The sequence below is a fragment of the Nipponia nippon genome, unplaced genomic scaffold (genome assembly GCF_047370975.1).
Source record: "Nipponia nippon isolate SJK-2023a ecotype South Korea unplaced genomic scaffold, ASM4737097v1 scaffold_38, whole genome shotgun sequence".
Classification (NCBI taxonomy): domain Eukaryota; kingdom Metazoa; phylum Chordata; class Aves; order Pelecaniformes; family Threskiornithidae; genus Nipponia; species Nipponia nippon.
The window spans coordinates 1,879,145-1,894,715 of NW_028262356.1; the positions used below are offsets into that span (position 1 = coordinate 1,879,145).

The window sequence follows — 15,571 nt, forward strand, 5'->3', positions numbered from 1 at the left end:
TGGGGGGAGGTATAGGGGGGCCTAGGGGGCCTGGTGGGGGGAGGTATAGGGGGGCCTATGGGGGACCTATGGGGGGCACCTATGGGGGGCTGAGATATAGGGGGGCCTATGGGGGTCCTATGGGGGGGGGCTGAGGTATAGGGGGTCACAGCTATAGGGGGTCCCTGTGGGGGGCACCTATGGGGGGGCACCTATGGGGGGCATAGGTATAGGGGGGCCTATGGGGGTCCTATGGGGGGCTATGGGGGCCTACAGGGGGCTGAGGTATAGGGGGGCCTATGGGGGGCCCTATGGGGTGGCTTAGGTACACGGGGTCACAGCTATAGGGGGTCCCTGTGGGGGCAGTATAGGTATAGGGGGTGCCTATGCGGGGCCACAGCTATAGGGGGGCCCTGGGGGGGGGGCACCTGTGGGGGGGTATAGGTAGAGGGGTGCCTATGGAGGGTCCTATGGGGGCCCCGGGGGGGCCTAGCTACGGGGGGTGCCTATGGGGGGCATAGCTATAGGGGGGCCCTATGGGGAGGTCCCTGTGGGGGGCAGAGGTATAGGGGACCCCTGTGAGGGGGCACCTATGGGGAGGCACCTATAGGGGGGGCACAGCTATCGGGACTCCCTGGGGGGGACACCTATAGGGGGCCATAGGTATAGGGGGATCCCTATGGGGTGTTGGGGGCATAACTATAGGGGGGGTGACCCTACAGGGGGTCCCTATAGGGAGGGGGGGGGCACCCGTCTAGGGCGTCCCTATGGGGGGGGGGGTACCCCTATAGGGGTCCCTATGGGGGGGGCACGCCTATAGGGGTCCCTATGGGGGGCATGCCTATAGAGGGGTGACCATAGGGGTGGGGGGTCCCTATAGGGCGGGGGGCACCGCTCTGGGGGTCCCTATAGGGGCTCACCTATGGGGTGGGGGATACCCCTATAGGGGCTCCGGGGGGGGGCCACACCTACAGAGGGGTCCCTATAGGTGGGGGGGCAGCGAGGGGCGCCTATGGGGTGGGTGGTCCCCTATGGGGGGGGGGAGCAGGGGGACGCCCTATAGGGTCCCTATAGAGTGCGGGGGGGCCTATAGAGCGGGGGGTCTCCTATGGGGTGGGGGGCCCCTATAGGGTGGGAGGGTCCCCTATAGAGCGGGGGGTCTCCTATGGGGTGGGGGGGGCCCTATAGGGTGGGAGGGTCCCCTATAGAGCGGGGGGTCTCCTATGGGGTGGGGGGGCCCTATAGGGTGGGAGGGTCCCCTATAGAGCGGGGGGGCCCCTGTAGGGTGGGGGGAGCGCCTATGGGGTGGGAGGGGAAATGGGCGGGGCAGGGGGGCTATAGGGGGCGGGGCCCCCATAGGGGAGGGGGCGGGGACCCTATACAAGGGGGCGTGGCCCGGCCGCGCTCTCCCGCCGCAGGGGCGGGGGCGGGGCGTGGCCGGGGAGGGGGCGGGGCTTGCGGGCCCCGCGTTGCACGGGGGGCCCCGCCCACTCCTTGCACGCGCGTGGGCGCCCTCGCGCGGCGCCGCGCACCCCCCACACCCCCCCCCCCGCGCCCTCGCGCGCCCCTTGCACACTCACCCGCCGTTGCACGCCCCTTTGCACACCCAGCCGCCTTTGCACACCCCTTGCACACCCATCGGCCCTCGCACAACCATTTGCACGCCCACCCACCCTTTGCACACTCACCCGCCCTCGCACGCCCCCTTGCACACCCAGCCGCCTTTGCACACGCCTTGCACACCCATCAGCCCTCGCACGCCCATTTGCACGCCCATCCCCCTTTGCACACTCACCCGCCCTTGCACACCCATCAGCCCTCGCACGCCCATTTGCACGCCCAGCCCCCCTTGCACGCCCACCCACCTTTGCGCACCCCTTGCACACTCACCCGCCGTTGCACGCCCCTTTGCATGCCCCTGCCTTTGCACACCTTGCACACCCATCAGCCCTTGCACACCCATTGGCACGCCCATCCCCCCTGTGCACACTCACCCGCCTTTGCACACCCATCAGCCCTCGCACGCCCATTTGCACGCCCACCCCCCCTTGCACACTCACTTTGCAGCCCCTTTGCACGCCCCCTTGCACGCCCACCCCCCCGTGCACACTCACCGGCCGTGGCGCGCCCCGCCCCGCCCCCCCGTTGCACGCCCCCCCGCCCCTCCCCCCCCGTTGCACACTCAGCCTTTGCACGCGCGGGGGCTCTTTCGCCGATACTTTATATTTGCAAATAAAATCCGGTAATGACGTCATTAATTACACCCGAGCCTCTATACACGGGGGGGGAGGGGCACAGCGGGGGGAGGGGCAGCGTCGGCAGAGCGGGGGGGAGGGGGGCAGAGAGCGGGGGGAGGGGCGGGGGGGCCACTGGTCTCCCGGGGGGGGGAGGGGCCTTTCTGGCGTGGGGGAGGGGCACGGGTGGGGGAGGGGCACGGGTGGGTCCTCTCTATAGTGGGGGTGGGGGAGGGGCCCGGACGCGTGGGTGCTTTTATTTGGGGGTGGGAGGGGGAGGGGACGCCTGGGTGCGCTGGGGGCGGGTGGGGGAGGGGCACTGAGCGGGGGGCGGGGCAATTAAAGCCCCGGGCGGGGGGGGTCATTAAGCCGGGGGGAGGGGGGTAACGAGAGCCCCATCGCCCCTCCCCCCAGTGCAGCCTCCCCTCCCCCCCCCGGGGTCACAGTGAATTTGGGGGGGGCGCCCCTTCCCCCGCCCCTCCCCCTCCCCCGGAGGGGAGCCAGGCGCCCGGGGGGGAGGGGCACTGGAAGACATTCGTGTGATTGGTCGTTGCCTCGGGGGGGGCGGGGCGGGGGGCGGGGCGAGGCGCGACGACACGAGAGCCCTTAGAGCCGGCCGAGGCCGGGGGGGGGGGTCACGTGAGCATGCGCGGGGAGGGGGAGGGGGTGCGCGTGCAAGGGGCACGCGCGTGTGCAACGGAGGTGGGCACGGGGTCACGTGTGCGTGTGCAAGGGCACGGGGGCGGGGGGCACGTGAGTGTGCGAGGGGCACGTGAGTGAGTGTGCGAGGGGCGTGGGCACGGGGAGGCGTGTCTGCGTGTGCGAGGGCCCGCGTGCCAGCGTGTGCGCGTGTGCAAGGGGCACGCGTGTGGGCGAGGGAGCCGTGCACGGGGGGAGGGGTGTGCAAGGGGGGGGGGGGCAGCTGTGCGTGCGCGAGGGCCCGCGTGCGAGTGTGGGTGCGAGTGCAAGGGGCTCATGCGCGCGCATGTGTGTGTGTGTGTGCAAGCCTGTGTGTGCGCAAGGGGGATGCGTGTGTGCAAGGGGCTCGTGCGCGGGGACGTGTGTGTGCAAGCATGCGTGTGCAAGGGAGCCATGCACGGGGACCTGTGTGTGTGCGCGTGTGCAAGGGCCCGCGCGCAAGCGTGTGCGCGCGTGCAAGGGCCTCGTGCACGGGGACACGGGTGCGGGTGCAAGGGATGTGTGCAGGGAGATGGGTGTGCCACTGTGCGTGCAAGGGCAGGTGTGCGAGTGTGCGTGTGCAAGGGGCACGTGTGTGTGTGTGCACGCGAGGGAGCCGTGCCCGGGGAGCCGTGTGCGTGGTGCGTGTGCAAGGGGACGTGTGTGTGCGCGCGTGTGTGCAAGGGGCAGCCGTGCACGGGGCCACGCGTGCGTGCGTGTGTAAGGGCACGTGTGCAAGCGTTTGTGTGTTCAGGTGCGTGTGTGCAAGGGACCCGTGCGTGTGCAAGGGAGCCGTGCACTGGGATGCGTGTGCCGGTGTGTGCAAGGGCACGCGTGCAAGTGTGTGCGTGAGTCCCGGGTGTGCAAGGGAGCCGTGCACAGGGACACGTGTGCATGCGTGTGTGCAAGGGCACGCGTGCAAGTGTGTGCGTGTGCACAAGGGACACGTGCGGGTGTGCGGGAGCCGGGCAGGGGGGACACATCTGTGCGCGTGTGTGTGCAAGGGCACGCGTGCAAGTGTCTGCATGTGCAAGGGCAGGCCTGCGTGTGCGTGGGTGTGCAAGGGCGGGCGTGAGTGTGCAAGGGTACCTACGCCTCCGCAGGGGCCCCGTGCGTGCAAGGGCCCGGCGTGCCCGGGGATGCGTGTGCGAGCGTGCGCGTGCAAGCGGCCGCGGGTGCGAGGGGCGGGGGTCACGCGCTGCCGCTCTTGCGCGCGGGCCCGGCACGCGCAGCGCACACGCGTGTGAGCGTCGCACGCGCGCCACGGGTGCCACAGTGGCCCCCGCCCCCCCCCCCTTGCACGCGCGCCACGCGTGGGTGCCGGGCACCCGCGCCCTCGGCCCGGGCCCTGCGCACGCGCACGGGGGGGGTCCCCTGCCCCGGGGGGGGGGGGGGAGGGGTCCCGTGGGTGCAGGGGGGGCTGGGGGGGGGGGGGTCCCATGGGTGGGGGGGGTGGGGGTCGGGGGGTCCCATGGGTGCGGGGGGGTTTGGGGGGGGGGGTCTCTGGGGTGGGGTCCCATGGGTGGAGGGGTCCCTGGGGGGCTCCCATGGGTGGGGGGCGTTTGGGGGGTCCCGGGGGGGGGTGTCCCATGGGTGGGGGGTCCCATGGGGGGGGGGGCTTTGGGGGGTCCCGGGGGGGGGTCCCATGGGGGGGGTGTCCCATGGGTGCAGCGGGGTCTGGGGGTGTCCCATGGGTGGGGGGGGTCCCATGGGGGGGGGTCCCATGGGGGGGGGGCTTTGGGGGGTCCCATGGGGGGTCTCGGGGGGTCCCATGGGTGCAGGGGGGCCTGGGGGGGTCCCATGGGTGGGGGTCCCATGGGGGGGGGGGCCCTGGGGGGGTCCCGCTCCCCCCGTTTCTGGCTCCCCTGCTGCAGGGCCCCGTCCCCTCGCACGCCCGCGTCCCGTTGCACGCCCCCGTCACACGCTCGCGTCCTGCTGCCCCCCCCCTCGCACGCCCACGTCCCCTTGCACGCTCATGGGCTCTTGCACACCCTCTTGCGCGCCCCGTTGCACGCCCTCGTCCCGTTGCACGCCCCGTTGCACACCCGTGTCCCGTTGCATTTCCAGCTCCTGTTGCACACTCATGTCCCATTGCACGTCCCTGTCCTGTTGCGCGCCCTGTTGCACACCCATCTCCTCTTGCACACTCGTCTCCCGTTGCACACCCCTGTCCTGTTGCAAATCCCGTTGCATGTCCCGTTGCACGCCCACGTCCCATTGCACGCCCACATCCTGTTGCATGTCCACGTCCTGTTGCACGCCCACGTCCTCTTGGACGCCCATGTCCCGTTGCACGCCCATGTCCCGTTGCACGTCCACGTCCTGTTGCACGCCCATGTCCTGCTGCAGATGCTTTTGCACGCTCACGTCCTGTTGCACGTCCATATCCCATTGCACATCTGTGTCCCGTTGCACGTCCATGTCCTTTTGCACGTCCGTGGCCTGTTGCACATCCATGTCCCGTTGCACGTCCACGTCCCGTTGCACGTCCACGTCTCCTTGCACGGCCACATCTCGTTGCACATCCGGGTCTTGTTGCACGTCCACGTCCCTTTGCACATCCACGTCCTGTTGCACATCCAAGTCCCGTTGCATGCATAGGTCCTGTTGCACGTCCACATCTTGTTGCACGTCCGGGTCCCTTTGCACACCCACACCTTGTTGCACATCCACGTCCCGTTGCACATCCAAGTCCCGTTGCACGCCCACGTCCTGTTGCATGTATACGTCCCGTTGCGCATCCAAGTCCTGTTGCACATCCACATCCTGTTGCACATCCATGTCCCGTTGCACGCCCACGTCCCGTTGCACATCCAAGTCCCGTTGCACGTCCGTGTCCCTTTGCACGCCCACACCTTGTTGCACGTCCACGTCCCGTTGCACATCCACGTCCCGTTGCATGTCTGCGTCCCGTTGCACATCCATGTCCTGTTGCACGCCCACGTCCCGTTGCATGCATACGTCCCGTTGCACGTCCGTGTCCCTTTGCACGCCCACACCTTGTTGCACATCCACGTCCCGTTGCACATCCACGTCCCGTTGCATGTCTGCGTCCCGTTGCACATCCATGTCCTGTTGCACGCCCACGTCCCGTTGCATGCATACGTCCCGTTGCACGTCCATGTCCCTTTGCACGCCCACACCTTGTTGCACGTCCACGTCCCGTTGCACATCCACGTCTCGTTGCATGCATAGGTCCCGTTGCACGTCCATGTCCCGTTGCACGCCCACGTCCCGTTGCATGCATAGGTCCCGTTGCACGTCCGTGTCCCTTTGCACGCCCACACCTTGTTGCACGTCCACGTCCCGTTGTGCATCCGAGTCCCGTTGCACGCCCACGTCCCGTTGCATGCATAGGTCCCGTTGCACGTCCGTGTCCCTTTGCACGCCCACGTCCCGTGGCGCATCCCCGTCTGGTCGCGCGTCCCCGCCTCGGCGCTCCTCCTCCCGGCGCTCGCCCCCGGCCCGTTGCCCCCGTGGCTCCCATCCCGGCTCGGCGGCGGCGGCGGCGGCCCTGTCCCACGGCACGCCGCGTTGCACCCCCCGCCTCCCCACCCCCCACCCAGGGGGGCCGCCCCGCTCCCCCCGGCGCCCCCCCGGCACCATCACCTCTCCAAGAAGAGCTTGAGGGCCCGGTCGATGTTCATGCGATGGCCGACGCGGGTGACGCCCAGGTCGATGTAGTCCTCCTTGGTGAGGGAGGGCAGGTGGGAGCCATCGATCTCGTTGTGGAGGAAGCGAGCGCGGTGTTCGCCCAAGTTCAAGTACTCCAACCAATCGGCCACGTCAAATTTGCTCCAAAAAGCCAAGGGTTTGGCCCCGAAAGGTTTGTCGGGGGGCGGCGGGCGGGTGGGCGAGAGCGAGCGGGCGGGGGGCAGCTCCCCGAAGGCGCCGGGGCCCCCTCGAAGCTCCAGGAATCCGGCGTAGAGCGGGGCGGCGGGGAGGGTGGGCAAGGAGGCCGGGCGCGGCGCGGGGCTGCCGCGGCGTTCGCTGGGGAGGGTGGCGGGGCTGGGGGCGCGTCGGAGCGGGGGGCGCACCTCCAGCTCCCCCCCCGCGCCCCCCAGGGTGCCGAGGGGGGACTTGGGGGGCGGCCAGTTGGGGAAGAGGGCGGCGGCGGCGGCGGCGGCGGCGGCGGCGGCGGAGGAGGAGGAGGAGGAGGAGGCCGAGGGTTTGGCGGAGGGCGGGGGGGGGCCGGGGGTGTCGGGGAGCCTGCGGGGGGAAGGGGTTAGTGGGGGGTGCTGGGTGCTGGGGGGCGGTGGGTGCGGTCGGAGCAATGGGGCGATGGGTGCTGGGGGGCGATGGGAGTGATGGGGGCAATGGGTGGAGTCTGAGCAATGGGCGCAATGGGTGCTGGGGGCAATGGGGGCAATGGGTGGAGTCTGAGCAATGGGCGCAATGGGTGCTGGGGGATGATGGAGGCGATGGGGGCAATCAGAGCAATGGGTGCAATGGGTGCTGGGGGGGCGATGGGTGCAGTCTGAGCAATGGGTGCAATGGGTGCTGGGGGATGATGGAGGCGATGGGGGCAATCAGAGCAATGGGTGCAATGGGTGCTGGGGGCAACGGGGGCAATGGGTGCGGTCGGAGCAATGGGTGCAATGGGTGCAATGGGTGCAGTCTGAGCAATGGGTGCAATGGGGGCGATGGGGGCAATGGGAGCAATGGGTGCAGTCTGAGCAATGGGTGCAGGGGGGCAATGGGTGCAATCAGAGCAATGGGTGCAATGGGTGCCGGGGGCAATGGGTGCGGTCGGAGCAATGGGTGCAGTCTGAGCAATGGACGCAATGGGTGCTGGGGGGCAATGGGGGCAATGGGTGCGGTCGGAGCAATGGGTGCAATGGGTGCTGGGGGATGATGGGGGCGATGGGGGCAATCAGAGCAATGGGTGCAATGGGGGTGATGGGAGCAATGGGTGCAGTCTGAGCAATGGGTGCAATGGGTGCTGGGGGGGCGATGGGTGCAGTCTGAGCAATGGGTGCAATGGGTGCTGGGGGGCAATGGGAGTGATGGGAGCAATAGGTGCAGTCGGAGCAATGGGTGCAATGGGTGCTGGGGGGTGCTGGGGACAACGGGTGCAATGGGTGCTGGGGGCGATGGGTGCTGGGGAGCAATGGGGGTGCTGGGTGCAATCAGAGCAATGGGTGCAATGGGTGCTGGGGGCGTCGGGTGCAATGCCCCCCCCACGCAATAGGTGCTGGGTGCAATGGGCGCTACGGGTGCAACACACCCTCCCCATCCACGCAGTGGGTGCCATGGGTGCTGGGTGCAGGATGTGCCATGGGTGCTGGGTGCAGGATGTGCAATGGGTGCTGGGTACAAGATGTGCGATGGGTGCTGGGTGCGATGGGTGCTGGGTGCAGGATGTGCAATGGGTGCAATGGGTGCCATGGGTGCTGGGTGCAGGATGTGCAATGGGTGCTGGGTGCAGGATGTGCAATGGGTGCCATGGGTGCAGGGTGCGATGGGTGCTGGGTGCAAGATGTGCGATGGGTGCAGGGTGCGATGGGTGCTGGGTGCAGGATGTGCAATGGGTGCAATGGGTGCCATGGGTGCTGGGTGCGATGGGTGCTGGGTGCAGGATGTGCAATGGGTGCCATGGGTGCTGGGTGCCATGGGTGCGCTGGGTGCAATGGGTGCAGGGTGCGATGGGTGCAGGGTGCGATGGGTGCAGGGTGCAATGGGTGCAGGGTGCGATGGGTGCCATGGGTGCTGGGTGCGATGGGTGCCATGGGTGCTGGGTGCAATGGGTGCTGGGTGCGATGGGTGCTGGGTGCGATGGGTGCAGGGTGCAATGGGTGCAAGATGTGCAACAGGTGCTGGGTGCAATGGGTGCGATGAGTGCAACGGGTGCTGGGTGCGATGGGTGCAAGATGTGCAATGGGTGCCACGTGTGCAATGCCGCGACACGCCCGCGCAGCAGCTGCGACGGCTGCAGGACCCCCACCCCCCACCCCACCCCCCCTGCAACGGCTGCTGGGTGCCATGGGTGCAACGGGTGCAATGGCCCCCCCCAGTCCATGCAATGGGTGCTGGGTGCAAGGTGTGCAGTGGGTGCAACGGGTGCAACGCCGCTCCCCATCCATGCAACGGCTGCAATGGGCACTGGGTGCAACGGTGCAATGGGTGCAACAGGCGCTGGGTGCAGCGCCCTCCCCATCCATGCAACGGGTGCGATGGCTGCAGCAGGCACTGGGTGCAACGGGTGCTGTGGGTGCAATGCCCCCCCAGCCCAGGCCATGGGTGCTGGGTGCAGTGTGTGCAACGCCTGCAACAGCTGTGATGGATGCAACACCCCCCTCGCATCCGTGCAACGGGTGCAACGGGCGCTGGGTGCCACGGGTGCAGCGTGTGCAACGGCTGCAACAGCTGCAATGGGTGCAACGCCCCCCCCCCCCATGCATGCAATGGGTGCTGGGTGCAGTGTGTGCAATGTGTGCAGCGTGTGCCATGGCTGCAATGGGTGCAACGCCCCTCCCCATCCATGCAATGGCTGCAACAGGTGCCAGGTGCAATGGGTGCCATGGGTGCAACAGGTGCAACAGGTGCAACGCCCCCCCCCCTCCATGCGATGGGTGCTGGGTGCAGCGTGTGCAATGTGTGCAGCGTGTGCAATGGCTGCAATGGCTGCGACGGCTGCAATGGGTGCAACGCCCCCCCAGTCCATGCCATGGGTGCTGGGTGCAGCGTGTGCAATGGGTGCAACACCTCCCCCCAGTCCATGCCATGGGTGCTGGGTGCAATGCGCACAATGGCTGCGACGCCCCTCCCCCTCCATGCAACGGCTGCAACAGGCGCTGGGTGCAACGTGTGCAATGGCTGCAATGGGTGCAACGCCCCCCCCAGTCCATGCGATGGGTGCTGGGTGCAGCGTGTGCAATGGGTGCAACGGGTGCAACGCCCCCGCCCAATCCATGCCATGGGTGCTGGGTGCACGGTCTGCAGTGGGTGCAACGCCACCCCCAGGTCCATGCAACGGGTGCTGGGTGCAATGGGTGCAGTGTGTGCAATGGCTGCAATGCCCCCCCCCCCCCCCAATCCATACAACGGGTGCTGGGTGCAAGGTGTGCAACGGGTGCAACAGCTGCAACGGCTGCAATGGGTGCAACGCCCCCCAATCCATGCCATGGGCGTTGGGTGCAAGGTGTGCAATGGGTGCAATGTATGCAATGTGCGCAACGGCTGCAATGGCTGCAACGGGTGCAACGCCCCCCCCCCCAATCCATGCGACGGGCGCTGGGTGCAAGGTGTGCAATGGGTGCAATGGGTGCAATGGCTGCAACCGGTGCAACACCCCCCCAGTCCATGCAACGGGTGCTGGGTGCAAGGTGTGCAACGGGTGCAATGGCTGCAATGGGTGCAACGCCCCCCCCCCCCCAGTCCATGCGACGGGCGCTGGGTGCAAGGTGTGCAATGGGTGCAATGGCTGCAACCGGTGCAACACCCCCCCAGTCCATGCAACGGGTGCTGGGTGCAAGGTGTGCAACGGGTGCAATGGCTGCAATGGGTGCAACGCCCCCCCCCCCCCCAGTCCATGCGACGGGCGCTGGGTGCAAGGTGTGCAAGGGGTGCAATGGGTGCAGTGGGTGCACCGCCCCCCCCCCCCCCAGTCCATGCGACGGGCGCTGGGTGCAAGGCGTGCAATGGCTGCAACGGGTGCAACGCTCCCCCAGTCCATGGGATGGGTGCTGGGTGCAACGGCTGCAATGGCTGCCCCGCCCCCCAATCCATGCAACGGCTGCAGGGTGCGCAATGGCGGCAACGCCTGCAAGAGCCGCACCCCCCGCCCCCCCCCCCCCCCCCCGCGTCTCCATGCAACGCCTGCACCCTCCCCTCCCCCCCCACCTACCTGTGCCTCCCCGGGGCGCCGGCCCTGTCTCCCCCGAAGGGCCCCTCTCCTCCCGCCCGGGGCCAGGCCGCCGCCACGCCGCCGCCGCCGCCGCGTCCGACCTCCTCCCAGGCCTCCGGCCTCCGGCCCTCGCCCCCCCGGGGTCCCCCGCGACCCCGGGCCCGCACCCTTTCGCCCCCCTCGCCCAAGGAGGGGTAGGGTGGGGGTCCCTCTCCCCCTTCGGGGGGGTGATCGCTGCTGCTGCGGCTGTCCACTTCTTCGATCCCCGAATCGGTGACGACTTCGGGGCCTTCGGGGCCGCCGGCCGCCCCGGCGACTCCCCGTCGGCTTTCGGGTGCCCCTTGGGTGAGGGTGGCCACCTCGCTGTCGTAGGAGGTGAGGCTGGAGGCCGTCGAGTCGCCCACGGGGGGACCCTCGGGCCCCTCGAAGCTGTTGGCGAACTCCAACGGCGGCGGCAAAGGCTCGGCCAGCAGCAGCTCCTCGTCCCCGTCCACCGACGGCGCCGGCGGCGGCAAAGCCAGCAACCCCCCCGCTTCGGCGAAGCGCACCCGCAGCTCCAAGCGAGCCTCCGAGGAGGAGGAGGAGGAGGATGGCGGCAGCGGCGGCGGGGGCACCCAGCTTTCGGCGGGGGACGGGGGGCGGCTGGAGCGGCGGGGGCTGCCGGGGGGAGCCTTGGGGTGGGGGAGGGGAGGCAAGGAGGAGGGGGTTTTTTGCAAGGAGGCGCTTTGCAAAGCCCCCCCTAATTGCAACGGGGCGAGACCGGCTTGCAAAGGCGTCAAGGCGCTTTGCAAAGAAGCCACCCCGGGTTGCAACGGCGCCAGGCCGGGTTGCAACGGCGCGACCCCGGGTTGCAACGGCGCGACCTCGGGTTGCAACGCCGCCACCTCGGGTTGCAACGGCGCCAGGCCCGAACGTAAAGGCGCCCCCCCGGATTGCAAAGGTGCAACCCCGGATTGCAACGTCGCCACCCCGGATTGCAAAACCGTCGCTCCCGGTTGCAAAGCCGGCCCCGCCGGTTGCAAAGGCGGCCCGGCGGGTTGCAAAGCCGCCAGGCTCGATTGCAAAGCCGCCACGCCGGATTGCAAAGAGGCCGCCACGCCGGAGGGCAAAGCCGCGCCGGCGGGTTGCAACGACCCCAGGCCGGCTTGCAGCGGTGCAAGGCCGGATTGCAGCGACGCCAAGCTCGATTGCAACGGGCCCGGCCCCGGCGGCAAAGGAGCCAGGCCCGATTGCAACGCCGCGATGCCGGCTTGCAACGCCGCCGTCCCCGGTTGCAAAGGCGCCAGGCCGGATTGCAACGCCGCCAACCCCGAGGCCGCCGACTGCAAGGGCATCGTCGCCGCTTGCAAAGCCGCCAACCCTTTGCAACCCGCCCCGGGGTGCAAACCAGAGCCGGGGCGTAACGGGGTCGTCCCGCCGTGCGTCGCGCCGGGGTGAGCGGGCGTCGCGACCGTCGCGCCGGGGTGAGCGGCGGAAAGGCCGGCGTGCGGCGGGGCGGCGGGGGCGGCCACGCTGCTGAAGGCGCTGCCTCCCCCCGTTGCCTTGGGGGTCCGGTAGCCCCGCGGCGGGTAAACCTCGCCGGCGAACATCCCCTCGTCGATGCTCTTGGAATGGCGGAGGCGAGGAGGGGGCCCCATCCCCCCGCCGCCATCTTCCTCCTCCTCGGTGGAGAGGAAGAGCGTGGAGCGCCGCCGCGCGTCGCCCCCCCATTCCCGCCTGGCCGCCCCCACCAAAGCCGCCCCGAACTGGGAGGTGAAATCTAAAGTGGGGGGTGGGGGGTGGGGGGGGGTCCCACCTCCGGGACCCCCTCCCCCCCCAGGAGGGGGGGGGCCATCTTGGGGTCCCCCCGCCCCCCCTTCGGCCTCCACGCTGCTGCCCCGGCTGCTGCGGCCGCTGCTGCTGGTGGAGGGGGCCTTGACCACGATGGTGGGGATGGCGATGGAGCTCTTCTCCCCTCCCCCCCGCCGGGCCCCCCGCCCCTCCCCCCCCCCGCCCCCCCCTCCTCCACCTTCGTCTGCTTCACCAAGGGCCCTTTGCGGCGCAGGGGTTTTGGGGGCCCCCCCCCCCCCCCCCGCCCCCCTCCCCCCCTCGCCCCAAGTTGTAAAGGCGCCAAGGGCCCCCCCCCCCGGGGGGGGGGGGCGGCACCCAAAGGGGGTGGGGGGTGGTGTAAGGGGGCTCGGGGGGGAGGTGGTGGGGGGAGGGGGATCTCGTCGGACCCCGGCACCGAGAGGCTGCGGCTGAATTTTCCGCTGGGGGGGGCCAGGAAGGGTTTGTCCTCCTCGGGGGCACCTGGGGGGAGGGGCAGGGGTGAGGGGGGGGGAGGGGGCACCCAGCGCCCCCCCCCCCACCTCGGGGGGTGCGGGCCCCGGGGGGGCGCCGGGGGCCGGGGGGGGGGGGGGGGCCCGGATCCCACCCAAATCCCACCCGAAAGGGGATCAAAGGCACCCAAATTGCACCCAAAAAGGGACCCAGGGCACCCAACCCCCCCCCCCCCCCCCAAAATGAGACCAGGGCACCCAAATCCCACCGAAAACTGGTCCAAGGGCAACCAAATCCCACCCAAAAAGGGACCCAGGCACCCAACCCCCCCTGAAAGGAGATCAGGGCACCCAAATCCCACCCAAAAGGGGATCAAAGGCACCCAAAAAGGGCCCAGGGCACCCAAATCCCACCAAAAACTGGACCCAGGGCACCCAAATCCCACCCAAAAAGGGCCCAGGGCACCCAACCCCCCCCCCCCCCCAAAATGAGACCAGGGCACCCAAATCCCACCCAAAAGTGGCCGAAGGGCACCCAAATCCCACCGAAAACTGGTCCAAGGGCAACCAAATCCCACCCAAAAAGGGACCCAGGCACCCAACCCCCCCTGAAATGAGATCAGGGCACCCAAATCCCACCCAAAAAGGGACCCAGGCACCCAAATCCCACCCAAAAGGGGATCAAAGGCACCCAAAAAGGGCCCAGGGCACCCAAATCCCACCAAAAACTGGACCCAGGGCACCCAAATCCCACCAAAAAGGGCCCAGGGCACCCAAATCCCCCCCAAAACCGGTCCAAAGGCACCCAAATCCCACCCAAAATGGACCCAGGGCACCCAAATCCCACCCAAACGGGGCCCAGGCACCCGGGCCCTTTCCCCCCCCCCCCCCCCCCCCCCCCCGGGGTCTGGGGTCCCCGGCCCCCGCACCCAGCACCCACCGATGGATTTCTGGCGCAGCATCAGCCCGTGGGGGGGCCCGGGGGGGAGGAAGGGGCGGTCGAAGCCCCCCGGCCCCATGCGGTGCGCCTCGAAGGGCGCCTGGGGCGGGTGTCAGGGACCCGGCGTCCGGGACCCCCACCCCAGGGCACCCACCCATCAGAGACCCCCCAACCCCAGGGCACCCAGCCATCAGGGACCCCCCAACCCCACCCCCTGGGGACCCCCGGCGTCCGGGACCCCCACCCTAAGGGACCCAGGCATCAGGGACCCCCACCCCAAAGGGACCCGGCGTCCGGGACCCCCACCCCAGGGCACCCACCCATCAGAGACCCCCCAACCCCACCCCCCTGGGGACCCCAGTGTCCGGGACCCCCACCCTAAGGGACCCAGGCATCAGGGACCCCCACCCCCCGGTGTCCAGGACCCCCCCCACCCCAAGGGACCCAGGGGTTTGGGACCCCCCACCCTAAGGGACCCCAGGCATCAGGGACCCCCACCCCAAGGGACCCAGGGGTTTGGGACCCCCCACCCCCAGGTGTCCAGGACCCCCCCACCCCAAGGGACCCAGGGCTTTGGGACCCCCACCCACCCCCAGGGCACCCAAGGGTCCGGGACCCCCCCATCAGGGGACCCAGGTATTCAGGACCCCCACCCACAGGTTTCTGGGACCCCCCACCCCCACCCCAGGGGTCTGGGACCCCCACCCCAAGGGACCCAGGCATCTGGGGCACCCATGCACCCAGACCACTCACCCCCCCACCCAGGCATCCAGGACCCCCACCCACAGGGGACCCAGGGGTTTGGGACCCCCCACCCCAAGGGACCCAAGTGTTGGGGACCCCCCCCACCCCCACCCCAAGGGACCCAGGCGCCTGGGACCCCCACCCCCAGGGGTCTGGGACCCCCACCCCCAGGTTCCTGGGACCCCCAGGGCACCAAGGGGTCCGACCCTCCCCCCCCCCCCCGGGGGGGCACCCAGGGGCCACCCACCTCGGGGCTGAAGAAGCCCTTGGGGCGACTCTTGCCCAGGGGGGGGAGGGGGGCCCCCGGCCCCTCCCCCGCGCTGATGCTCTGCTGGGCGGCGGCCAGGATCTCGTCCAGTTTGTCTGGGGGCACCCAGGCGTCCGGGAGGGACCCCCACCCCCCCCCGGGGCACCCAAGGGTCCGGGGACCCCCCCTCAGGGGACCCAAGGGTCTGGGGACCCCTCCTCAGGGCACCCAAAGGCCTGGGGACCCCTCCCCGGGGCACCCAAGGGTTCAGGGACCCCCCCTTGGGACCCAGGTGCCCAGGAAGGACCCCCACCCCCCCAGGGGACCCCCAAGTCCAGGGGACCCCCACCCAAGGGACCCCCCCCATTGGGACCCAGGTGCCCAGGACCCCCCTCAGGGCACCCAGACGTCCGGGAGGGACCCCCACCCACCCCCCCCCCCCACGGCACCCAAGGGCCTGGGGAGACCCCCCTAGGTGACCCCCACCCAAGGGACCCCCCAGGGCACCCAGGTGTCCAGGACCCCCACCCAACCCCAGGGGACCCCCCAGGGACCCCCGCCCAAGGGAGCCCCCCCCTGCAGGGCACCCAGGTGTCCAGGACCCCCCCAACCCCAAGGGCCCCCCAGGGACCCCCACCCCAGGGA

At 69.8% G+C, this 15,571-nt stretch overlaps 2 protein-coding genes across 2 annotated transcripts in view; both read right to left on the minus strand.

Annotated features, from left to right (window-relative positions):
• Positions 1-4,658: 4,658 nt before the first annotated feature.
• Positions 4,659-6,242, minus strand: LOC148053695 (uncharacterized). Its single transcript, XM_087772941.1, has one exon. It carries the CDS (start codon positions 6,240-6,242, stop codon positions 4,809-4,811), a length of 1,434 nt encoding a protein of 477 aa, XP_087629067.1. The 3' UTR covers positions 4,659-4,808.
• Positions 6,243-6,369: 127 nt separating this feature from the next.
• SHANK1 (SH3 and multiple ankyrin repeat domains 1) overlaps positions 6,370-15,571 on the minus strand; it is a 48,880-nt gene continuing 39,678 nt past the window's right edge. The window contains 5 exon segments of the mRNA XM_087772942.1: positions 6,370-7,100; positions 10,738-12,482; positions 12,911-13,026; positions 13,936-14,035; positions 14,927-15,042. Of these exon segments, the coding sequence (XP_087629068.1) occupies positions 6,497-7,100; positions 10,738-12,482; positions 12,911-13,026; positions 13,936-14,035; positions 14,927-15,042 (2,681 nt within the window). The 3' untranslated portion in view covers positions 6,370-6,496.